Genomic DNA, 27,015 nt, shown 5'->3' with positions numbered 1-27,015 from the left:
TTGTGTATTCAAAGTTTTTCGTCTATAGCCCCAAATCCTAAGTTTTTAAGTGCTTCAAAATGAGTTATTTTTGTAAATAATATCAGTGTGAGCTACAGCATTTCTTCATTAAAAAAGACTGAGCAGAGTACAAACAGCAGCCCATGAATAAAATTAATAAAATGCAGCAGAAGTTTCTACTGGAAGCCTTTCTTTTTTGTACTGTAGAGGCTGTTCTGAAAGACAGGTTGTCCAGGGCCTAATAGAAACTTCTGGAATTTCATTCCCAATGCAGTGAGGCAAAGCCAGACAACAGAGAGGAGTCACCTGATGCTCTTCCAGACATCAAAGCCGTCCAGGGTTTTGGTGCCGTTGGTGGAACCCCCAGCCAGGCCAACAAGAGTGGGCAGCCAGTCCGAGATGTGGATAAGCTCCCTGTTCACGACACCACTGCGCTTCAGGAGAGGGCTGGTGACGAAGCCCACACCGCGCACCCCGCCTTCCCACAGGGACCACTTCCTTCCCCGCAGGGGCCAGTTGTTTCCCCCACACAGGGTCTGTCCTCCATTATCTGCCAGGGCACCAAGGGACAAACAGCCATAAGAGTCCTGACAGAGCATTTCTCCACAGAATGATGAAGAAAGCACCATTGGCAGCAGGATAGGTCTCTAACAACTTTGCACACTGGGAGGGTGGGATTTTTGCCCACTCTTCTTTGCAAAATTGCTCAAGCTCTATAAAGTTGGGTTATCCCAGATTTAATACAGGATTCAAATGAGGACTTTGACTGGACCTCTCCAGGACATCCACATTCTTTTTGTTGGGCCACTCCAGCATAGCTTGGGTCACTGTCCTGCTGAAAGGTGAATTTGATTTCATATATTTCAGTGTTCAAGGGTTGCATAGTGGCACAGCGGTTAGCATTCACAGTGCTGGGGCTCTGAGGTGCTATCTGTGTGGAGTTTTTATGTTCTCCCCGTGTTCATGTGGGTTTTCTCTGGGTGTTCAAAAAACATTCTAGTAGGTTAACTGGCTTCTGGGAAAACCCTGGTGTGAGTGCATGTCTGTCTCCCCTAAGATGGATGTCCGATCCAGAGTGTATCCTGCCTTGCGCCTGTTGCTTGCTATTATAGGCAGAATTTTAAGAAGCAGTTAGAAAATCAATGGATGAAAGGTAGGGGGTGAATACTTTTGCAAGGCAACATGTTAAACTGATACCTTGAGGGGCTGGTCTAGAAAATGTGCAACAGATTTGCATTCAAACTGTGGTCTTTTCCTTGGAAGTACAATAATCTGAAAAGGATATTGGTGCAGCTGTACTGTAAGTGTGGGAGGGGAAGAGACTGGTTTATTAAACGCTCCCAATAGAATCCTAGAAAATTTCACCACAATGACACAAAATCCAATTTAACGAATCACTTGAAGCAAGTCATTTTCATCCTGCACCATATGCTTTTGTCTTTCAATCGCAGAAACTTGATCAGCAAGTCAGACTGGCACACCTCCATGCATAACTAGAGCAGATGAGGAAAAATGGCCCAAATGCAAAAAAGTAAGAAAAAACCATAAAAGGTCACATTGCATAAATTTATGGCTTTAAAGGTCTGTCATAGCCTTGTGCCGATTTTTCCCTGTGACACACAGCTACATTGTGCTTATAAAATCAGGCAAAATCTGAGGTTAGTATGTTTTGTTCTGTATCTTGCAGGCATAGAGGCTCTGGAACAAATTCAGCAGGGGTTATTAAAGGTTGATGTGCTCGCGTCCCTATTGCAGAGCAGCAAAAAACAGTACAAATCTGGACTTCATTTCACTGTCTTTATTCCCCCTCTATCGTTCCCTCTGTTTTTTATACCATATCAGGACACATCTGGGAAACATTTTAAGGAAACAGTGGTAGGAGGTGAGATCAGTGAGGTGAAACTGCAGTGTATATGAAGGCTACAACAGACAGGCTGGCAGACAGCTCCTGGCCTCTCCAATAGCAACACCACCAGCCAATCAACAAAGAAGCAAGTCAGAAGGGCGGCGACTGGGAAGAACAGAGAAGCACATGTGAGGCAAAGGGAAGCTTCAGAGTAGTCAAAAGTCCAGAGGAACATTCTGGAAAGCACTCCTCTCGGTAATTCATTCCCAATCCTCTGTCTCAGACTTTGTGCAAACAGACTCATCCAGTCGAAAAGTTTTTGGCGCTTGAGCGTTCAGCTGCTTGAAAAGATTCCCCTCCTAATTCCTGGTTAGAAACACATGCAAAATTCCTTGATATTTTATGCCTATCCAAGATTTAAAATTAAAGCTGAAACCGCTCGTAGGAGATTTAAGTACTTAAGTTTTAACTCCTTTTTTCAATTTCTGTTTGGGTTCCAGAGGCCCCTTCTACTTTGACAAGGGAGGTCTTAACATAGAGAAGACAGTCTGCAGTCAGTTGTGTTATCTGAGCAATCTGGTTCAGTAGAAATACATCCATTTCTGAGACTGTCCTGATTTTAATAACTGAAAACAACAAACAAGGAGACCTAGAGTTGCTTGCTCAGACTACAAGGGCATTGAAATGCAAGGAGAAAGAAGCTTAGAGTAAAACGGTAAAATCTAATCATAAAAATTAGTAAAGCAAATGAAACTGCTGTCCCTGGAACAGGCAGTCTAGACATTCACAACAAAATAACAAATATAGTTATCTGTTGGTTGCAGCCACGATTAAAAAACGACAATTATATAATTTTACTATAAGAACATGTTTAAAACTCATGAAAGAATGGGAGGGAATCATGCTTATCTCTTTATAAGAAATTACAAAAGAAATGAAACAGACTTATGAATTAGGACTCAGTGGCAACAGCTTTTACAGATGGCAACATCACACCCCTTGACACTTAGCCATTATCGAAATTCTCCAGTGCCAGCAGACCCAGTCCACTCTGTAGTGGAGTTTGCTGATATCCAGTAATACCAGCCTTTAAGAGTCCATTATCAATTCCTGATGGGCAGAACTGAACTACACCTGTCATACTCATTCCCCCTCACAGCTCTGGGGTAATGCAGAAAAGCAAGAAAAGGTTTACCAGTATCTACCATAGAGTTTTATTGTGCTCTAGATTACTGTATTGCTTATCCTCTTCATGCTCTTAACTCTCTCTCATCAACATATCTACAATCCCTTATGAGGACATGGTCACATATTAGACTTCAAATTAGACATACAGTATTAGGCAACAAACTGGTGCAGCTTTCATGAAGCACACAGACTACTCAACATTACTGGAATGGATATGTCCAGCCTCCACCTTCCAGGCCAATTGGTTCTGCACTTGAACTGTAGGGTTTTTGGTCTTTTCCTGGACCTCCAGTGAGCTTAGGTAAGTTTTTGAGCACTAGATCAAAGAGACATGAGAGGCAAATACCAAATCCTCCACTGGCATAACCTTGAATTCCCATGAGCTACTCTGCTAACTCACCTCTTATCCATGGAGCCCTCACAGCTCAGAGCTTATAATTCATTCTGTTGGATTATTTGTGGACTCTAGACTCAGACAGGAATGCTACCCTGCAAGATATAACTGGAAATTAGGTATAGATAAATTCGAGCCTGAGAATTAGACATAGTTTATTCACAAAACATGGGTGTGTGGCACTAATCCATGCTGTGAACGTTGATTTAACACTGTCTTTTAAAAAGAAAAACCTTGGTGGATTCTTTAGACTAATAAACTATGTTTTTGTCTGCTTATATTGGATCTTAGGACAATTTAAAATGTGAAATGTATGTTGAATGGGGTGGGAGTAGGAATGAAAGGTTACAAGCTAATATCAATATAACTGAATGTTCACTAGAATTGCATTAAGGCGTCTCTTTTACACTTTTACAGGCTATATTACATCTGTAGGAGGAACTAGGAAGAACATTAGTGCACATCTCCCTTAATCTGTTGTTAAGGATGAAGGCTTCTTTTTTTCCCAATTTTCACATTTTTGGTTCCAGCATAGAAAAACAGTAGATGATTTGTATTATGCTTTCTTGGGTGGTCTTCTCATCATTTTTACAATATTTGCACACATACAGTAGGTCAGCTTGTCTAAAGAGCTCACAGCAATCAAGAACATACACAATGACTCTGGCTAGGACAACTCCCTCCCTCTAAAATAAAGAAAGCAATAAATGTTACTTTCCACAGCTTTTTCAATTAAGCGTCCACCCTAAAAAAATCTGCTAATCATTTGTCTTTTCTTCAAGAATGTTTTTTTCATAAATCTGATAATGAGAAATGTCCACAATTTCACACCTCTTGAAAATAATTTTCAACAAGACAGAGCTGCCTTCTGCTATACAATAGATCTCTGCTATAGATATAAGAGCCTTTTACAGAAGGTGACATCACACCCGCGAAACCTAGACAGTACAGGACTCTCAAAACCTACAGTATGAGTGATCATGATCTTCGAATCCCAGCTGGAGCAGAACAAAGGTGGACCTATCAGAGTTGTGAAATGATTAAGACACTTGGAGCAAAACCAGGTTGTTTCAGCCAGCTATGGTTTCTACATAAGGCTGGGAACTGTACACATACAGTGCCTTGCAAAAGTATTCAGACCATTACTTTGGTGTCCCATTTTGAGAAACTGGAGACCTCTAAGGGAAGAGTTACAGTAAATGTTAGCAAAAAATAATGAGAAAAAATGATGTTCATTGCATAAGTCTCAGACTGGTGAACTCAATATTTGGTGGTAGGACCTTTGGCAGCAAGTACAGCCACAAGTCTTTTTGGGAAAGTCTCTCACTATCATTGCACACCAGCTTGATACAATAAATGCTTATTCTTCTTGGCAGATTAGCTCAAGCTCTCTCAACTTGTTTGGGAATCACATATGAACAGCAGTTATGAAGTTCAAGTCTTTCCAGATTCTCAGTAAGATTCAAGTCAGGACTTTGACTAGGCCACTCAAGGACTATCACTTTCTCATTCTTAAGCCACTCCAATGTAGCTTTGGATCACTGAATGGTAATAATTTTTCCCCAGTTGTAAGACTTAAGCAGACTGAAATATGTTTTCCTCTAGTATTTGCCTTTTATTTGCACTATCCATTTTTCCTTCCATTCTAACAAGCTTTCCAGTTCCAGTGCTGAGAAGAAAAAATCCTCATATCATGATACTGGTACCACCATGATTGACTCTAGGGATGTTGTTGGTTGGGAGGTGTGCTTTGAGGGGTCTGTACCAAATGTATCATTTATCATTTAGACCAAACATTTCCAGGTTGGTCTCATCTGACCACAACAGCTTTGGCTTCATTTGTGCAATATCACTCAGGTTCCCTATTGCAAACTCCATGCAGGCTTTTAGACTAGGTTTTCCACTCTGCCATTCTGTAGCTTTGTGGGGTAACTGGGATATTGTTAACATCTGCACAATTTCTTCCATTTCAGCCATTGAACTTTGTGGCTCTTTCAAAGTTGTCATTAGCCTCACACTGGCATCTCACCACTTTGATCCCTTGCCCAAGAGCTCAATTTGGAGGGTGAACATGATCAAGGTGGTGTCTGGGCACTATCCAATTCTTGATGATTGAGTAGATAAGAGGGATATTCAGAGACTGACATTTTTTGTAGCCTTCTCCTAAACTGTGGTTTTCACTGATTTGCTTTTTGAAATTCACTACCTGGCCATAGAGCCTGACAGAGACAGATGTTTTATATTCTGAAACCACTTGTTATTTATGTATTGTTTGCTATATACTCTATTCTGGGTACTCTTTCCAGCAGCAGTGCTTTACTCATTTTTGTTTGCTGTCGGTATCTTAGTGATGCAATGGCAATGGTAAAGTGGGCAAAACCAAACCCCTAATGAATTGTCAGTGACTCATGGTGCACTTAACAGTTTGGGGAGGGGAAGATTTTTCCTTTCACAAGGAACCATATCGTCAATACTGAATTCACTCGTAAGTGGGGAAGAGGACTGAGGAGAGAAACATTGCCTGCACAGGGAGTTAAACAACCTCAGCCTCATTTAACAGCCCTTGCAACTGAATGAGCTCAGGCAATTGACAGCTCCAGTAGTTAGTTCAGCCAGCAGCCATATCACTCTGCAACTCACAACTGACAACCCACTGAAGCTAAGCAGGTGTGAGCCTGGCCTGTACCGGGATGAAAGACCTGGGAAAAACTAAGGTTGCTGCTGGAAGAGGTGTTAGTGGGGCCAGAAAGAGGTGCTCACCCTGTGGTCCATGTGGGTCCTAATGCCCCAGTATAGTGATGGGGACACTATACTGTAAACAGGCACCGTCCTTTGGATGAGACGTAAAACCGAGGTCCTGACTCTGTGGTCATTAAAAATCCCAGTGCGTTTCTCGAAAAGAGTAGGGGTGTAACCCCGGCATCCTGGCCAAATTTCCCCTTGGCCCTTACCAATCATGGCCTCCTAATAATCCCCATCTATGAATTGGCTTCATTGCTCTGCTCTCCTCCCCACTGCTAGCTGATGTGTGGTGAGCGTTCTGGCTCACTATGGCTGCCATCGCATCATCCAGGTGGATGCTGCACATTGGTGGTGGTGGAGGGAAGTCCCCATTACCTGTAAAGCGTTTTGAGTGGAGTGTCCAGAAAAATGCTATAAAAGTGTAAGCAATTATTATATAATTATTATTAGCAATGCAAGAAAACAGAAGAATTAGTACACTAACCCTGGGACTCATCATACCAATCATACTGATCATACTGATGATTCTCACGCTAGCTGTGGTGAGTTATCTGGGTTTATGACAGTGATGCAGTCAGACACTACAAAGCCACCCACGTATAGAGTAGATGGGAGTGACAAGTGTTCAACACATGAGTGGGAGGAATTAATGAAAGTTTATCTGAAAAGGCAGGGATGCCCATCACTAGAACAGGCTGGAGAGATTTTGAATAGATTCATTAGAAAAGCCAGGAGTCTGGTAAATATCAAATTGCATTGCGACACCTCCTTCGATTCAGTACATAACCCCTTTGTTATTTGTGACATGCCACCATAAAGCAACGTGTAGCAGAGGTTCTTTAGCAACAGGACTGATAACAACTGTTCTAGACAATGTGGAGAAGCAATAAAAAGGCAAACAGAATGATACAGTACATAGTTCTATGAAAATTGCAAAAATGCACTTATAGTATATGAACTTAATTAGAAAACTGTGAAAATTTTTGGTTGCCATGTTACCAAAATAAATGTCTGCACTGAAAGCAGGCTAGAAGTCCTGAACCTTTTTATTCTTCAACAGAGAAAAGTACAAGGGGACCTGGTTCCAGTATTTAAAATCCTCATTGTCATTGTTAAAGTCAACCTTGTGGACTGCCTCAAAATCAACACTGAAACACAAATAAAAAAACACAAGCAGAAAACCCCATGGAAGTGGATTTAAAACTGAGAACAGAAGACACTTTACACAAAAGGTAGTGGGAGTGTGGAACAAGCTACCCTGTCATGTAATTGAAGCCCATTCCCTAGCTTCTTTTAAAGAACACCTGGATGAAATCCATTGATCAATTAGCTACTTACTGCCAAACGGGCTCGATGTGCCAAATGGATTTGTCTCATTTGTAACTGTTCTACTGTTCTTAGAATCAAAGAGAATCCTACCACTATTCAACAACTGAAAAACTGAATGGTAAGATCCTTTCTTAGTGTGTCTTTTCTTGTATTGCCACAGTTTCTTAAACTTTAATTGAAAAAAATGATACCGGAGACCATGTTTTACATAAAGATTTAGGTGAATCGGATTATGTTGCCAGTTCGAAAGTCTTTGATGCCCTGAAGACAATCCTCTCCTTTAAAGCCAGCTCTGGCCTTGTTAAATTGAGTATTGGTCTTGCACACCCATGATTGTAACAGTGCACTTCCTATAGGTCTCCTGCTGTTTCCGACTGCAAACATAAGCTCCTGGAAATTGATTTAAAAACTGCGTTCCTTTTATAGTTCTTTTGTTCCTGGACGCTAATTGCTGTGATCAGGAAGGACAGAATCACATTCCAATCAGCTGTGGCAACTCACATAACAAAAGCTGCCAACGTGGGCTAAGGTCAGCGTTAAAAAACATTATGATCATTATGTCCAATGGAAATGGTATCATTTTCTAAGACTTGCGCTATATTTAAGGACATCAAAAAATAATAACAAAACAACTTGTTTTCCTTTATGTTGTCCATTAAGTGCTTTCTTATATTTTGGCAGGCTGACACTGAGTAAATGAAATTTTACCAAAGCAATAACTTGCACTATGTGTTAGAACAACAGGAACAAAAAAGCAATAATACAAGGTTTTTTAATTATAAAACCATGTTCACATGCCCTTGTGCAGGCCCAGTGAGTCACAATCATATGACCTTACAGGCCCTCAGATACAAACAAACCTGAACAAAACTGAAAACTTGACAGTAATGGACATAATTTAAACAAAAAAATAAAAAGTAATATCTACAATATTTTCTGTCAAAGTCTGGTGTATCATTAAAGGGCACCATGATGAAGGACATGCCTGTATAACCTGGGTAAGTGAACCTATGGCTACATCAGGCCTTGTGGTGAAAACATAAAAATGCAAATTTTTACCATCCATTTAATGTTTTTCCAGAGATACAGCAGTGAAAAGGAACAAATATATTCTAACTTTTACTTACTCATGAGAAAATCACCTTTGTGAAATTACATACTGTTCCTCCAAGAAACACCTACTGCTAAAAATAAACAAATAAACAAACAGACTACAGAATACCATGGCAGTTTAAAGATTTTGTTATCAGGACCACACTTGTAGTTCATACATCAGCTTTCTCTGTATTCTTTGTTACTGCCATTCCTTGTAATTTGTTTGAAATTCTGTAACAAGATAGTCACATAAAACACAATATTGGACATAAAGGTTGTTCCATAAAGTTCCAGGTCTGCAGTGGATGGAATAGTTATTTAAGTTCTGATAAAAATCTTGTTTAAAATAATAAATACATTTACTGAGAGGTCTGCCTTATTGCTTTTATACAGAGGCCCAACTGTGTTACTAAGGAGTAAAGTACATATAGTTTTACAGATAAAACACCAGTTTTAAAAGAAAGTATACTGATTTCTCCAGTGCACTACTGAGACAAGAATAATACCAAGATGTTTTTTAAAAAAAACTGTCATTCTAACAAAAAATATTATTATAACATCAAGTCAGAAATTGATTTCACTTTGTTAATGAGACTGTAGCTCTGAACCTGCTTGGATCTACAGGGAACAAATAAGACTAAATCCAGCATAACATATGAATTCAGCTACAGTGAAGCAGTGCCCTCTACTGGAAAACTGAGATGTGAGATGTTCATTCGGAGAACTTTTACTTTTTCCTACATTAATAAATGAAAAAAATCAAAGTAGCATAACCTAAGAAGAAAAATCAAAAGACTGGCTCATGGTGGTAATTCCAAAAACCCTTTAGTTATTTTACTGATTAAGTTACCATATTGATTTTGTTTGAACAAAAGATGAGGTTTGATCACTGTTTCATCTCATCAAGAAATAACATTTTTGCTTTGAGCAGAGATTTCTTTCCCCTTTTAATATAACACTCATCCAACTTGGAAACCCTGACAACCAATGCCAGTCTCAATGTCAAATTACGCAGAATAAATTCCACACATTCAAAACCGTACTTAAAGCTACGAAACAGACCACAACTGGAATAAAGAAACAGGAAAAGTGTAACTAAGTATTTTTAAACAGCACCTCCCCTCCATACACTGGAGTTAGTGAACCATGTCAGTTTCAACTTTATCATTACATTTAGTTCCACAGGGAGGAGTTGGTCAACTGTAGCTGGAACGTTTAATTTAAACAAAATTTCATGGAATTAATTATAGTAATGCTGAAATCTGCACCAAGCTTCATGCTTCATTTGAGTATATGGTAAAAATTACTTCAGTATGCTTAATATTTTACAGCGTGATTATTTTGCTGTTATTAATGGGTTTTTTTTCTTCTATGATTCAACTCACTTTACATTAAAGATAGGCTAATGCATTTTGGATATACCATCAAAAACAACTTCAGAGTTTATTCCAGAAAAACATGACATCGTGCCACGACATTTGGAGCTAGTTTACACAGCCTGACAGAAAGAACTGGCTTTCCTGCTGGAAACTTTCTGGATGCCCAAGACATAATTTTGATTATACTACAGTATGCCAACAGCATTAACAATAGTTGATTTATTTGAAAAATACTGTTTTCATTTTAGATCCATTAATAATATACACAAATGCACAGAGTTGTATAGAGTGAAGTAAATTCATTTCCATCGTTTCTCAATTCTGATGTAAACTCTTAGAAGTGTAGAGGACTAAACACCAGACTAATACTGTAGCTGCATATGTGATGGGGATTTTTCTGTTATTACTGGTCAGAATAATGGGTAAATACAAGTGATCAAATACATTTTTAAACATCACCTGAGCAGTGGGGGCCTTTAAATTAAATTTAAACAGAAGAGACAAGGGGAATGTAATTACTAAGAGAGATTACTAAAGTATGGCTGAGATGAGCCCTAATAATCTGCAAACCACTGTAAGAGAATTACATTAATTTTGCTCTACTCAACTATCTGTGTTGAAGTATGAAGTGGCAACAGTTAAAGGTCACTTCCTACAATAGGAATGAAACCGGATAGAGAAATGCGAGTAGAAAAAATGCCATTGTGGGCAGATACTGTAAAATGAAACAAAATGAAAACAAACTACAAAACAGTGCAAAGAAGAGTTGTTTCAAAAGTTTTTTTTCTAAATAAAATGGCCCAGACAGCTGTCCCACTAGGAAATCCACAGCTCTCTGCTTCTCTGGCAAGGACAGCACCACCACAACTAAAATAAGCCTGACCTGAACCAGTCTGTCCAGATTCATACAGAAATAGGTCTAGAGTTATAAAAAATGATATCAATAAGATGGAAGATGGGAGTCATTTAATAAAGCTTAAGAACATGTGCCATAAATTGGCTCAACAAGGTTTTACTTAATTCATGCCTAACCTACAGTACATGTGGTGGAAATGAGGATTCTCCGTAGGATTACTCTAAACTACTGACAGGACAGAAGGTTTTTGGATTAGAGTGGCTTCTCCTCCAAGTGGAGAGGAGCCAGCTGAGGTGGCTCAGGGATCTGGGGAGGATGCGCCTCGGGCACAGCCACTGGGAAGAGACCCTGGGGCAGACCCCGGACATACTGGAGGGATTATGTCTCTAATCTGGCCCTGCAGCACCTGGGAGTCCCTCAAGAGGAGCTGGAGACCGTTGCTGGGAACCCTCACCAGAATTCAGATTGCAGAAAATAATAATAAACGGTTAATGTAAGAAATACTGTAATTGATAGAGGCACAATTAAAGCATGAAGAAAATTAGCTCCATTAGAGGTAAGGTGCTGAAGATCTCTGGGGTTAACTGCAGACTTGATGGGTTTTACACGTCATTAACAGAGAGAGGACTGGAAAAAAAATGCAGTATTGCAAGAGTGACTGGCGACAATCCCCTCACCACAATGTTGCTTCAACTGCTCAGTGGTTTGATATAATGAAACGGACACGGTGGTCTTGGTCAATACTGTGAGTTCATGCCCTTGCGCACCTTTCTGGGTTCAGTGAAAAGACATTGTAAAAAAAAAACTATTCCTTTATCACATGGATTATAACAAATCAACTTAAATCTGATGCAAGTGATGTCTGACTAAAATATGCATTCCAGAACCTTTTTTACTGACTTGAATACAAGCTGTATCAATAAATTGTTACGATAATGTAATAATAAAAATATTAAATTAACTATTTTTAATGTTTGTATTCTTTGGACAACAATGCATAGTTTCATCTAAGCAGTAAAGCCGGGTTATTGTTCAGTTCTTGGCAAAGAAGCCTGGGAGATGAAAATAACAGCTGAAAGAAAGGCTTCTCTTACAATTGCAGTAGTGTTTTCAGAAAATGAGGTAACAGCTGAATAATACTCACATGAACCCGGTAATTATATAGAAACATTTGGAAATCATTTGAAATGACAAGACTCTTGACTTCATTACGAGACATAAAAAATTAAAGGAACAAAATACCAAATGCTATTGTCTTGTTTTGATAAAAGAGGAACCACTGACTAATAATCACAAATGCAATGTAACGACTGTATAAAATCAAATGTGTTATTTTTGGAAGTTGAACAATATGCACAACACTCAAATGCTGTGCTTACAAACACTGTATTTCTGGAATTGTACACTTAGGATACCAGAGTAAAACCAAAACCACAAATACATTTTATATTTATTATAAATTTAAGGCAGTTTCCTTTTGTATGGAATGTATGTTGTAAAGATATCAGCTAATACTGTATGGAGAACCTAACGGCAGTGATTATTTATGTGTTTCTTTTATTATGGGACATCACACTAGGGCCTATTGTTACTGAACAAAGCCTGCATGTGGAGAAGATTACATTTGCCAGTTCATGAGAAAATGGAGATATCCTGCTGGTGTGAGTACACATTATGTGGTCTGGTGTTTTGTGTAGAGCAAACTGAGGCTACATATTTTACTGGGCAAAAGATTTTGAAGGATACTTATTTTTTAAATAATTAAGGTTCAAGAACTGTATCATTCAAAGGGCCTGTGAATTCTGCAATATTCTTCCTCACACAATGAACAAATTCAGCTGGGGTCCTGGAATTCAAAACACTAATGTTCATTGCTTGTTTATCATCAGTTTTCTAGAATACTCATTCTATAAATTTCTGACCTGCTCACCTTTTTAATAGTCCAAACTAGTAAGACAAGCAAAAAATATCTTCTTATGGTGCTCATTCCCAAAACCTAATCTCCAATGCTTATGGGTGGTTTTGATATGCTTGCTGGTTTCAATTTTAAAGGGGAACTGCAATGCTATTTTAATATTTCAGGGTTAGAAATAATCAGCTTGATGAATGCTTTTCAAACCACAATAAAAGTAAAATGTACACAATAACTTATAAAACCTCCAATTTATATTACAAAATGGACTAAATTTCCAGGTATGTGCACCGCTATATTCTGTGATTCAGAGTGAGGCAACAGAACTTCTGGCGACGTGAAGCTGTCTTATTACATTGTAAACAATCAGGCTTACGAATACATCTCTTTCAGTCCAATAGAAATATTGCTCTTGACTTTGAGATGGCTTTGCCAACAAATAAAACTTGTTAACTCTGCATGCAGATCACTTTGGAACATTTATTCGGTGAAATGTCTGTTGCACAACCTGTACTTATTCGCTCGTACATCACATTACATTAGTCATTACAGTGACTAGTGAGCAGGAAGGGCTACTTCATGTCACAATTTATTGGGAACTCTCACTCTCGCCCATGGTGAGACCAGGGGTTTGCAACATGACGATTTACAGTACTTTCTAAAAGTTCATGATTTTGTGCTTAATTCTAAATTGGTAACATTTTTCTATACCTTCAATGAATTTATTTTGTGTTTGAGATATAATAATCAGTCTGAGAAACAGGGACTACAGTTCCCCTTTAACTTGTTTCTGCACTCAGTCCAGAGTTTCATAAATACTCTCCAAGAGTTCTTTTTCCAAAAACCTCAACTTTAAGTTGTCTCTCATCAATTCATTGGTGCCTATTCCACTTGAGACAACAGCTCTAAAAGTTATCTCCGATTAATGACGAAGAAGCAGGTCGAGATGGTTCCCACAATAAGCCTTTCCCTTTCCACCCTTCTGCAATAGTCAATTTTTGCAATGGTTTCATTTCACCTAACAACTGAATGAAAGCAGTTCTGAAACACAAAAATAATTACTTCGAAATTAGTAGAAGAAAACTTAAAAATAAAAAAACGTTTGGACTAGGCTGAAGTGAAAACCAGAAGAGACAGTGGTCCTTCAGAGGTGGAAGACATTTGGTTGCACCATCAGATTATTTTTGACATTATTTAATCAGTAAAATAAAAACAAAAACAAATCTCTGAAATTTTTAACTTATTAACCCCTATGAATCTAATTGCACTGGAGGGATGAAGACCAGTCACACTTTTTCACACTATAAGCCCTGTGGCTCGTACAGCCATGAGTTAACACTAAACAGAGGTTGTGTGGTTAATGATATGTGCAACCTTGCTGATGCCTAGGAAATCAGAGGGGTAAATCCTAATTAGCTCAAGGCTAGTTCAGAAAAAAAAATTCACTGCTCAGACTCAAAACAGCAATATCTCTACTATCAAATTCACGCCAAATGCTTGCAAGTACCTTTAATAGGTGAGAAACTAGTTCCCGTAGTCAATATCCTTTTTGGCTGAGTTATTGTACACATCAGGCAACACATCAAACCAATACTTCCTTCACACAGATAGAATGTCTCTTGTAGTCTACCAAATGAGAAGAAGTCAAAAAGGACAGCAAAGTTTATCTCCTGGCTAGTATTTTGTTACATATTTCACTGTTTCAGAGGTATAAAAGGCAGCACTGAAGAATCACTAGTGAAGCCGACAAAATGTTGTCAAGTTGTTCTGCTGTAACATTCCAAATACAAGTTTGTTCCATAACCACACAGCAGTGCTAAACTAAATTAATATGGGTAAAGGTTGAGTCTATAACTTAGTCACAAGTATACACCACTGTTGCTTTAGCAGCCTAAAATATCAGTTGCTCTGTTAAAGTCTTTGTCACACATTTTTGCTGTTTGTGGTTGAGTGTTAACTTTCTGCTGGGTTTTTTTTCCTAACAGCGACGAAAAGTCTTATTAATTGCAAACAGATATGTAACTGCAACCCCCAGTATCTCATACTTAGTTTTATAATGGATCTAATAAGGTATTCTCTAATTCAGTTTTCCATCTTGTATCTGGCTACAGTGTTTTTGCAGAGCTTCAATGATTCATCGTGTAATTAAACTTTTAATATGTGATGATTCTGTTTCAAAGAACACTTTTCATTTTTTAGAGAACTTCTTAGGAAATTCCTGATTCCAGTTAAAATGCAGAATTCAACTTAAAATGTTATCAATAAACTGTACACTGAAGGACTGTACTTATAGCCCATTAAATGCCTCATTTCAGAAAGCAGAAACACTCAAATTATCGTTAGTGTTTTGGCATTGCAATAAAGTAACCAACTTTTTAAAAAAATAAGGTTATTACTTAGTTTGCAGTTGAACGCGTCATCAATTTGGAATAAGAGCGATTGTTTTTTGCCATCCAATACCAAAATTCTGATATCATTCTTAAAACTTTGGAATTATCAGCATCTCTTATGCTTTCAACGAATTTAAGATAATTAAACGTCTTTCCAAACTCCCGAAATATATTCTTGTATAGCTGAAAAGTTAAAACATAAAAGAAAATGCTGGCGGGAACCAGCAATGACAGTGGAATACTATTGCCAAATATTGAACTTGATGCAACAATGATCTACTTGATAGAGGTTTTCCTGTACACTTTGGATATCAACAAGATCTAACAACAAATTGTGTAACTGAAGGAACCCTCCAACAGCTATTCCATTTTCAACCTTGAAATGGAAATTAACATCCCTTTACGCACCCTGTATTATATATATTTACTGTATGTTCCTGGTATTTTTGCTGCATACCTTATCGTACCTTCTGAATGACTCTTTGATTCTTTTTTGCCTATATTTTTACTTTTGCTTAAGTTTTTAGTTAAGTTGCCACTCTGAAAAATGAAATGTGCTTACGATTAAAAAATGCCACTGCACAGTGCCCCGCTGTCCAGCATTCTGTACCAAAGCTTGCCCAACTCAATTTTGCAAAGAGTAATCTTTTACCCACTACAGGACAATATCACATTGGTTGGTAGTGTGCAGAAGTGCCCATTTGTACAGAATACCTGTAGAGAAGACCAGCACAGTGTTTTGCCAAAGCCCACTGGCATGCAGTGCCTTGGTGATGTTGCCCACAGCCTCGTCCATGGCAGACACCATGCCTGCATAGGTTCTCCGCTCCTTGTTCTGAATGAAGCTGTACGGCTTCTCGTAGCTTTCTGGCACCCTCAGGGGACAATGGACTGACTGGAGGGCCACATACAGGAAGAGAGGCTGCCAAACAAGACAACAACAAAGGCAGAGGCTATTGAATAACGTTAGATATTAGGTATAAACCTTATCAGACAAGAGAGCAATTCATTTTTTTTCATTTCTTCAAGAACGTGAAGAAATGGATTTGTTTCAATAGCATTACACACTGTCCTTGAGAAAACACCGATCTTAAGAAACACTACAAAAAATGGGTTCAAAGTCCCATGGGAATACATGCAATTGAAACCCCATAATCAGAAGTGATAAATAAGCAATACAATTCTGCGATGGCTTTGGTTAAAAAGAAGTGTTGTTCTAAACATTATGTTTTAATTACTGTAGCATCTTCCATTAATTCATAAGTGGTTTTGTGATCATGTTTAATATCACCACCTGAGGACATTTTCTGTACCTACTGTAAGACAATATTTAAATATAGCATTAAACTCCTCAAATTCAGCTCAGTAGTCAGGGCAAAACTATAAAGAAACAAAAACTAAAATTTATACAATCTGCAGAGGTAATACATCTAGAGAACAAAAAAAAAGAAAGGTTTCGATAAAAGATGGAAAAAAAGTAAGGGAGCAGGAGGGCTTTAGAAATCTATTCACAAGAACATACAGTAAGAACAAAACTGCCTTACTGACTGTCCTAGTATCAATTATCAAAGATAACTTCACAACAGAACAGGCTGAAATTGAATCCTGGGGACTAAATGATGATGATCCAGCGACTGGCCTTGAGTTTAGCTGTTCATCCAACAAGGTCTCTCTCAAGGTTAGCACTTGCTTGTTTATCTAAATATGTGCTTTTAAGGGCTAAAATGTACAAGCCTAATCGGTCATGATTAAACTCCTAAATATCTGTATAGTTTAGAAATCAGATATAATGAAGAAGAGAGGCCTGAAAACCTATTAATTGGAAATGTGTTGGCTATAATTTGGTTGCTATTTGTGCATTTTGTGTCATAAATGTACTTACTAAAATGAGTACAAAAGGGAGGCACCACTACAGTTTACACATTAAATTGATAGCATCAGTGCAGCAAAAAAGGAACTTCTTCAAAAGAGTGATTCTAGTGGTAATTCAGCTGAATGCACAGGAATCATCAGTATTATTGTATGTCTTAATCATTGTTGGGGAGGATATACAGCTTATTCTAGTACCCAATCTTAAGTGATTAACTTTCCCTTTGAAAAGGCTGAAAACAATTGAAATCTGATTTTGAACTTGATGGTGGACTGATCAGTCATTGATCTATAGTACCAATGGTGCACTGCAATACAAAGAATAATTCATTGTCTGAAGGCAGGCAAAAGGAAAATGTAATCCTGGAAATAATAGTGGAATGTCAAAAACCTGGCTCTCTCATCTTTACTGATACTGTATGATTAATGATGGCAGCAATATAATTAATTCTGAAGTGTACAGAACCAGTTTGACTGCTTATGTAGAAGAAAGTGCTTCCATACAGTATACTATGGAAGGCCCTTCATCTTAACTATGACCAAACCATACAAAACATAAGGCCAACACACCCAAGGAATTCATCAGGAAAGAAATGGTAAATCTTAGACCGGCCAAGTAAATCTCCAGATTAAAATGCCATTGAACGTGCATTTCTCACAACATGCAAGTCAAAACACCAGGAGAACAGACATGAACAATGTTGCTGCAACCAAGGATTATCAAGGCATCTAAAACAATTCCACAAAGTTCAATGAGCTCAATAGGTCACGGTCTTCATGCAGTTACTGCTTCTAAGGGATATGCCTAAATACATCAGTCCTAAATACATCAGCTTTAAGAACTGACTTTAACCATTACTTTATTCACTTTACTTACAGTGAATGTGTCCCAATAATTATGGCCACTTGAAATCACTAGGTTGACTATACAGCATGCTTTTGTTCTAATGTGATCACATGTATGCATAGAATTACCTTCAACCGTGTTGATTACATGATCACAAATACAAATTGCTTGACTGTAAAACAAACATAAATGTCTTGACTTTTCTGTGCCAACACTTTTAGAGGGCAAGGTATTTTTTTTAAAGATGGACAACTTTACCTTTTGTGGATTGTGCTTGGCGATAATGTCAGTGGCTCTCTCGACAAAGACATGAGCAGAATATCTGCCTGCAAAACCTGTTGCCACTTCCTCCCCATCTCTCATGTCCAGGGCACAGCGAGTTAAGTTCAGAGGTGTGATGAAGGCACAACGATGGTGACTGAAGTAATCTTCACTTCCTGTCAGGTAGCCTGCCACCAGAAACCACAGAAGGCTGCCATTGTACACAAACTGAAACATATTCAAGGCACATTCCACGCCATCTCAGAAACAAATACTTGTTGGTCTTTGTCAAAATTTAGAACTTATGCATTTTCTAGTTCTTTGACAGTATACATGTTCAGGCTAAAGCATAGCATTTATTTTTTGCTGTTACAGAAATATTTTTTTGAGTTTGTGGTTGACAGGGTGCCTCTGTATTTATGTTTTGAATAAAAGCAGCAAAAGTGTATCTCAGACAAAACCATCTACCCATAACTATTTCAAAGCATACCAGTTTAACTTGTATTAACCAGATACAGTAAATATCTTGGGAGTAAAGGAACAAAATGATTATTCCTTTACCAAGGTAGGTGTCGAAGCCTCTCCTCGTCGGTAAACAGTCTTTCTTGTACATTCCCAGGTGCCACTTTCCGACCATGTGTGTGGAGTAGCCTGCCTCCTTCAACAGCTGTGGAAGGAATTTCTCATCCAGCGGGACACAGTAGGGCTGGCAAGGCCAGATTATCTCATGCTGCATTCCTGTGTGGATCTGTCAGGAAAAATGGTTATTTCAGCTACATATACCTAAAGGAACAAAAACTACTGAAGCTTTAGAAGGTATATCACCCTGCAACTCACAACTGGCAACCCACTGAAGCTAAGCAGGTGTGAGCCTGGTCAGTACCTGGATGGGAGCCCTCCTAGGAAAAACTAAGGTTGCTGCTGGAAGAGGTGTTAGTGGGGCCAGCAGGGGGCGCTCACCCTGCTGTCCATGTGGGTCTTAATGCCCCAGTATGGTGATGGGGACACTGTACTGTAAACAGGCGCCGTCCTTCGGATGAGACGTAAAACTGAGGTCCTGACTCTCTGTGGTCATTAACAATCCCAGGGTGTTTCTCGAAAAGAGTAGGGGTGTAACCCTGGCATCCTGGCCAAATTTCCCATTGGCCCTTACCAATCATGGCCTCCTAATAATCCCCATCTATGAATTGGCTTCATTACTCATTACTGAGCGTGCTGGCGCACTATGGCTGCCGTCGCATCATCCAGGTGGATGCTGCACATTAGTGGTGGTGGAGGGGAGTCCCCATTACCTGTAAGGCGCTTTGAGTGGAGTGTCCAGAAAAGCGCTATATAAGTGTAAGCAATTATTATTATTATTATTATTATTATTATTATTACTTTTCACAGCAAAGTGCATTACTTCAAAGTCTTTTACAAAACAATCAGAGGAATATTAGATGAGGGCACAAACATCACATAAGTGAGGTCCGGGAAAGAGTTCCATAGCACAGGTCCACATCCATCCCTTTTCCAACTGCTTCATCCAATACACAGTCGCAGGGGAGCCGGAGTCTCACAAGACAGGATACACCCTGGACAAGACGCCAGTCGAATGCAGGGCAGACGCACAAACATGCACACACTCAGACCTAGAGACAAATTTCCCAGAAGCTAATTAACCTGCCAGTACTGTATGTCTCTGGACTGTGGAAGGAAACTGGAGAACCCGGAGGAAACCCATGTCAACACTGGGAGAACATGCAAACTCCACACATGCCTGTTTTTGGCCTGAAGGTCAACAATTCACAGAAAAGGTCCAGTTCAAGCTTTTTTACAGTATGTTCTAAGATGGCAGCAGCAACTGGCTAAATGAGATATTTATCAGGCTTTCTTGCGTGATTTCATAGCCTGCTGCTTTAAAAAATAATAATAACTTCTTTAAATTGAGTGTTGCATCACTGTGCAGTCCTGTGTATTTCAAAAGTGTAAAGATTAACCTAAAGCCCCCTCTTCCAGGCAGAGACTGTCACAACTGGGACAACAGTCTATTTCAGGGCACACTATCTGAAGAAAATTAAATTAGCTGACATGTCTTAGGAAAGCAGGAGGAAACTGGAGTTTTACAAGTCACACAAACAGAGGAAGAACATGCAGACTCCTCACAGAAGTAACGCCCAATCAAACCCAGGCACCAAGAGACTTTAGTTCTGGTAAACTTCTGACTATATTTTTCTTTCAATTAAATAAATTCGAATCAGTCCAGTCAGGGAAACGCAAGTAATTGTAGTTAAAATGCATATATAATATAACGCAAAGCAAAGAAGGATGTGACAACCAGTCACATGACTCGTTGCAACAAACACAGTAGTGAACTGCGCTTTAACAAATTTGAATTCTGCATTAAGGGGCTCAACAATAGCAGTCCATTCTTAAACTTTAAGTTAAAGACTCTCACCTGATATCTTCCGGTCATCAGTTGGTTTCGGGACGGTGTGCACAACGGCTGGACGTAATAATTGTTCAGTCTAACTCCCTGTGAAGCAAGTTTGTCAAGATTTGGGGTTTTAATTTTAGACCCGTGAAACCCCACATCATTCCAACCGTAATCGTCAGCCAGGATGAAAACGATATGAGGCGACGTTTTAGCATCTTCTTTTGCATCTAAAAACGTGAAATACGGTGCTAAACAAAGTAAAATCAAGAGACGAATCTTCTTAGCAGCCTTCATTCTTTTCCCCGCCTTCTTCTGGTGAGCAAAGTAAGGAACCAAACAGTTACACTCCGCAGTTTAAAGATACAGGTACTCTATATATATTACAGTATAACACAGCTCTTGCTATATGTCTGTGAAGTTGATGGATAAAATAAAGCTGGCTAATGTGTTTTTTAAAAGAAGTGCGTGTTCGTTAAAACGTTGAGTGTGGTGCACATAAAAGAAACGTCCGTAAGGCTTAAAATTTACGATTTAAGTTGCATCCAAATCAAGATGCTCATGGTTTATGTTGAGCGCTTTAAACTCAGGAAGTGCTTCAACCAATCACAACCAGTTAGATTTTACAGTACTTCGAAATAGCCCTTCCTCTTCATTTATAACACTTTTGGTTAATGTTTAGTATTTACTGTAAATAAAAAACATTTTCATGTATTTTACTTTCTGTAAAACAATAATTGAGTAGAAAAGAAGATTCAAAGTAAAAACTTCGAGAACTAAGTGTAAATATACTGTAGTAAGGTATTTGTGAAAACCTGAAGTAGAAAGTATCTTCCCAACCTTTAAGGAAAAAGTCTTTAAGAACAAGAAGCAATCGGGAACGGTTATTTTAAAATGATTCTCTGAGCTATACATCCCTAGTAATTATTAAATAGAAGTTTTCTACTGGATTTTCACGTCTAGGATCTTACAATATCTGTATCAGAACATGAACCACATTGCATTTCAAAATCTCATCATACTCATAGTACGTTGGACTAATCAATGTAGAGTTTCAGACACGGCAAAAGCGGTCTAAGCAGTACACATCTAATTTTTTGGTGTTTTTTCTAAATACAGTATTTAATGAAAATTGTTTTTTTTCACCAGATGTTGACTGTATAGATAGGTCTATCTTTTTTCTACCCCACGATATTAAAACTGTGCTTTAACCGTCCTCAAATAAGGAAAGGAGCTGTAAAAAATGAGGAGTACACCTCTTCTTCGAACTTCGGTAGTCCTAAGTCAAAATTGGTAAAATACCAAAAATTCTGCAGAATTCAACATTCAGTTTTCTTAAGTGTAACTGCATTCGTTTTCATGCAATGTGTTGTACGTTTGGATTATTGCTCCATTTTGAGAAAGAATAATAAAATATGAGACTCGATGCGCTTGCAAGTCTAGTTCGTGGCTTAGAGTTGTCACGCCCTCTGCAGCCAGAGGGCGCTCCTTCTCTGTCCTGTCCCTAGTTTCCGGTCTGCTGTCCTTCCTGTCCCTCTCTTTCCCTTGGGCTATAGATTTCCGGGTCTTGCACTCTGTCCTCGCTCAGCATTGACGTTCGGATGTCCTGAGACCCGCCTAGCACCAGGGCGCCCCACGTCCGCTCCCTGAGGGCATAGGTTTCTATACGGCATTCCTGAACTCTTTGCACTAATGAGCCCGGGCCTTTTTCCCGTCTCGCCGCTACGCATATGGGTCTTTTTCCGCTCTCCTGCTCCCCACGGTTAGTCCCTTTGGATGTCCGTGACAAGAGTAACTTCTCAGGCCCGAAGTACCACAGATAGCGTCTTAAAGGCTGAACTAAACTTTGTGAAACTTGTTACACCTATACAGTACATGAGCTGTAGGCTATTCTATAAGTATTTCTATTACATATTTTGGATATGTGGTTATATACTGTATACTGATGGAAGAAAGAAACGCAACACCTCCTCCTCCACATTCTGGCCCTCCTGTCTGTGTGGAACAGGCTGAAGAGTGACTCATCTGTGAAGAGGACCTGATGCCGAGTCCATCGCAGCCTCTGTCTGGCCCAAAGCAGTCAGGTGTGACATCTAGGAGGTGTGAGCAGAGGGCCTCTGGCAGGTCAACTTGCTCTAAGGCCAGTACATGGAGCCTCACTGTCCTGTCACTGATGTAAAGGTGTAAATTATGAAAATACGATGAAATGTAACTGTTCATTCAAGGGCAATCAGAGTAGGAAGCTCAGGTTGTATTTATTATTTAAAGGGTTCTGCTCAGTCTGAACAACCAGCAGCTTACTTTTATACATTTACTGTATATCACTGCGTGTTTAATGAGCTTCTTGTTTGAAAATGGAAAATAATAAATAAAAAATAACGGACTAACAGATGAATGAAGCACTGTTTTATTTAGAACCCTAACACATTTAGTTTATTTCAGTGTATATTAAAACACAGTTCATTATTAAATTTTACAGTGCACAGCAGGAACAAAATTATAAAACAAAAGTTACAAATACAAAGGTGTTTTGTGCGATATTGGGAGCATAATACAGTTTCAATCAAAGCAATTGATTAAGCTACATGAAAGTTAATTTTTTTGTGTTTTTATTACCCTGAGATGAATGTATTATTTTACTGTTGGATACATTTTTAAATTAAGAACAATACTGCAAAGTCCCTACAATAAACCATATACGGAAATACTTTTGTCAGAGGAAAGTAGCTTTAATTTCAACACATCTGGCACTTCTAACACTTAACACATCTGTATCTCTTTAAGACCTTAAAGCACTTTAATTTCTGTTTTCATACATTACCACTCTATAACACTGTAAAATCGACTTTGAAAGCTTGTGGACAATTTTGCATTGATTTAACTTACACTTCAGCTTTGCTATGCAAGTATTTAAAACTCTTATCACCTTCTTCTGAAATTTTTTAGCTTCTGTGTGAGATGCAACAAAATTTAACTTCATGTCCTGGTCTTCAGCTCTCCTGTCTTAACTGGACTTTACTACCTTTATTGAACTTTATCAAACTATATTGTATGTAGACAATAAATCTACTGTATTCCATGTTTTGCATTAAACATGGCTTACTCATTTGAAAGTGAACTGGGAAATCTATTCCCTTTTTTCTGACCAAGCAGTCTCCTGGGATGTTTTTTTCACCGTATGCAAGCTCTCATCTCTAACATTCCATTTTTTTCAGTCTCTTGAGTGAGAGGTTTTGTGGCCTGTACATCATGGGCAGCCCTGGTCAAAGCCTGTTCTCTGCCTCACTAGGCCTTGCTTTTACTCTGTTTCTGAAGACGCGTTCTTGTGGGTTCAGTCAGCACCAACGGTTCCTGCACAACAGTTGCTATGTAGTTTTTGCCTAGCAACTCAACTTCTACCTTCTGGCCTATTTTAGCAAGCTCTGTAGGCACATAGGCAAAAGCCACACTCTGTTGGGTGGTGTAGCTGTAGGCTCCAGAAGTGGTGTTTCCAACAACCTGAAAAAAAAAATCAGATTTATTGTGGAAATTATGTATATGTATACGATGTCGGGTAGAAACCAATGACCTCAGGCCGCGGAGGAGACGACCTGGTGCTATTCGGGTCTCAAAACATCCGAACCTTCAATATATAGCCCCACACAAAGACAAACAGGAAGAACAAGAAAAGCATAGGAAACTAGGAACAGGACAGAGAAGGAGTGCCCTCTAGATGTAGAGGGCGTGACAGTATCTTTTTGTTCAAAGTATTTGTAATCATATACAATTTCCTTTTAGGGCATAAAGTGTCTCTTTCAGTCAACTAGTGTTTCAAGATGAACAGTAGTTTATGATGTGATTTGACTCATTTTGAACTGCCGCTTAGTAGTTACAGAATACACAACTGAGGCATTTTTAAATATGACTGAAACTTATTTGAAAGTGATACAGCTGAAAATCAATTGTACAGTATAAACCTGGAGAGACAATCTCCCACTTGTATCTTAGAAGCCAAATTAGATAAAGAAATAAGGCAGGAGTGATTAAAAATTGACTTCAATATACAGTACAGCAAGAACACTAGGCAAACAGGGCTTTACTGTTGACAGTTAGATTCAGAGAGACATATCAATCACATAAGCGTGTGGTTATTCCAAATATTCATGTAAAATCAATCTTTATATTGCATCAAGAAGAAAGCACCCCCTTTGTGCGAATATGTTCCACTTGGAAATGAATAAACATGAGTACATATTTGTTCATTTGAACACAAAGTACACGGTTAAAAGACACCATTGAAACTGGATTTGAACCTTTACAGTGTGAAGGTTGCCTGTTCAAAAAATTCCTATAACTGACAAATAAATTAAAGCAAATGCAAACTGAAGTGTATAGGGTGAATTGTATTGTCCCCATATGCAGTCCCATGGGTCGCCAAATCCCTGTCTGAAGGCCCCTTTTCACATCCCTCTTTGTTCAGCAAACTCTCACCTTGCCATTGTGCCAAATGGTCTCGTTGCCTTCTGGATCAACGTCATCGGTTTGCAGAGTGAGATACACTAACTTCCGAGACAGGCCTTTGGCCTTGATCTCCTGTAGGGCCTTCTTTCCAATAAAGTCTGCAGGCTGGGAAAAAGGATGAAAAAATACTTTCATGCTCCTATAAGTACTTTACCAGGCTCCGAAGATTTTTAACCCATATAATAAGAACAGTAAATAGCCATCTGGCAAAAACATTGGAGGATCTGCTTCAGGTCAAATGCTGAAGTTGCCAAAGGTTTTTATTGATTGTACAAAGTTTCAAACAACCTTTAATGGAAAGTCCAGAAGATGTGGAAGGTGCCAATATTATCCTTGCAGTGTTTTTGCCTCTTTTAAATATTAACAACAGTTGTCAGTTGAGGAGTGTATCTTTGCATCTGTTACTTTGTTCAGAGAGTCATGACAGTTTTAGCTATACTGAGCAAACATTAGCACTACAATTTCCATTTGCTGCCTGGATTTTAAACATACTGTACATTAATTTAAACATACATATTAATTATAGGTATATAACAGGGTTTATATAATAAACTACCTCATTCACTATACAGTAAAACATTAATATACAGTGCCTTGTACAAGTATTCCCTGAAATGTTTCCACATTTTAATGCCGTGTGAACTTGCAATCATGACAATTTCAGACAGGACCTTATACTTTATACAATTTACACAATCTACTCCAAACCGATAAAGCTAGTATGCAAATAGATTAGATTTTTAAAGAAAACTTAAAACATAGATGTTAAGCCTCTTTGCTATGACATCTATAAATCAAGTCAGTTAGTTTGGAAGATCAAAGATTGGTGATTTCTGTCAGTTAGCAATCAAAGTGGTTTAATTTGTCTTCAGAGTAAACGCATCTATTTCTGTATGTTCCTTCACGTACTAAATTTCCAAACTCGACATGCATAATGATAAGCGAAATCCACCATAAAGACAAAGTACGTTTCAAAATAAATCATGGATAAAGTGTGCAAGGGGACACAGATCAGGAGAAGATTATGTATCTATTGGATGACAGTTAGGATCATCAGTAATAAGTTGAATGTGCCACATTTTCACAGTTGTCATCCAGAGGGCGCTCCTACCTTTTTCGTTGTGTTCCCAGTTTTATTTATCCCAGCTGTGTCTTATCCTCTTTTCCCTATTTAAGCCCCGTGTCTCCGTAGTTCTGGGCTCAGCTTTGGAAGATGGATGCCCGGAAGCCCGCCTACCACCGGGCACAGGAATGGCCCGAGGGCACAGGCTTCATCACGGTGTCCTGATCTACTGAGTCCAGGGCTCGGAGCGCCTTGTCCTGTCAAGGTTTTAACTATCCGTATTCCTAATTCCCTGTTCCCCGTGTTAGTCTTGGATGGATCTCCCAGCACCTGGACCTTGGACTGCTCCCTGATTTCCCTTATTGGACTAGTTTGCCTGCGCTCCCCCCATTCACCAGATCACGGCCGTCACCACCCCCTGTGTTTCTACCCAACCTGATCCTGCTGTGTCCTCCCTGATGTCCTACTCCAGTCACTTCCGGATTATAGCATCTCACATAGGGTCTTTAACTATGCATTTCTGAGCCGGTTCTGACTCCCGTGACACACGTACCCAGACACTAACCAGATCAGACCAACCTTTCAAACTGAGCAGCCCGGCAAACAGGATACTGGTTTGAGATGCTACTGTGAAGCCAACAGTGGCTTTGAAAGAAATGAGAATCACTGCTTATACATCTACACTATTCCAATCCATTCACAGAACTGACTTTCATGCTTGAGTGGCAAGAAAGAAGTCTTTACTGAAAAAGATGTTAAATTTCCATGACTCCCATATATACTGCAGATATGTTGCAGCATATTTTATTTTCAGGCAAGGAAAAAACTGAACTTTTTGGTCTTGATGTAAATTGTTACATCTAAAAGCAAGCCCAACACAGACATCACCATTCCAAATGTGGAGTGTAGTAGCGGCAGCCTCATGTTATGG

General features: G+C 38.9%; 2 protein-coding genes across 2 annotated transcripts in view; both read right to left on the bottom strand.

Annotated features, from left to right (window-relative positions):
* arsb (arylsulfatase B) overlaps positions 1 to 21,049 on the bottom strand; it is a 41,243-nt gene extending 20,194 nt beyond the window's left edge. The window contains exons 1-5 of the mRNA XM_088629603.1: positions 20,546 to 21,049; positions 18,670 to 18,856; positions 18,106 to 18,296; positions 15,846 to 16,053; positions 307 to 550 (exon numbers count right to left, since the gene is read on the bottom strand). Coding sequence (XP_088485729.1) covers positions 307 to 550; positions 15,846 to 16,053; positions 18,106 to 18,296; positions 18,670 to 18,856; positions 20,546 to 20,818 — 1,103 coding nt within the window. The 5' untranslated portion in view covers positions 20,819 to 21,049. The remainder of the gene's footprint in view (positions 1 to 306; positions 551 to 15,845; positions 16,054 to 18,105; positions 18,297 to 18,669; positions 18,857 to 20,545) is intronic.
* Positions 21,050 to 22,926: 1,877 nt separating this feature from the next.
* Positions 22,927 to 27,015, bottom strand: part of dmgdh (dimethylglycine dehydrogenase) — a 41,647-nt gene continuing 37,558 nt past the window's right edge. Inside the window, exons 15-16 of the mRNA XM_088629602.1 lie at positions 24,992 to 25,126; positions 22,927 to 24,019 (exon numbers count right to left, since the gene is read on the bottom strand). Coding sequence (XP_088485728.1) covers positions 23,807 to 24,019; positions 24,992 to 25,126 — 348 coding nt within the window. The 3' untranslated portion in view covers positions 22,927 to 23,806. The remainder of the gene's footprint in view (positions 24,020 to 24,991; positions 25,127 to 27,015) is intronic.

Source organism: Lepisosteus platostomus, chromosome 4 (assembly GCF_059453375.1).
Source record: "Lepisosteus platostomus isolate fLepPlt1 chromosome 4, fLepPlt1.hap1, whole genome shotgun sequence".
Lineage (NCBI taxonomy): Eukaryota > Metazoa > Chordata > Actinopteri > Semionotiformes > Lepisosteidae > Lepisosteus > Lepisosteus platostomus.
Note: the sequence above shows the minus strand (reverse complement) of the source record. Positions and strands in the feature narration are given on the sequence as shown.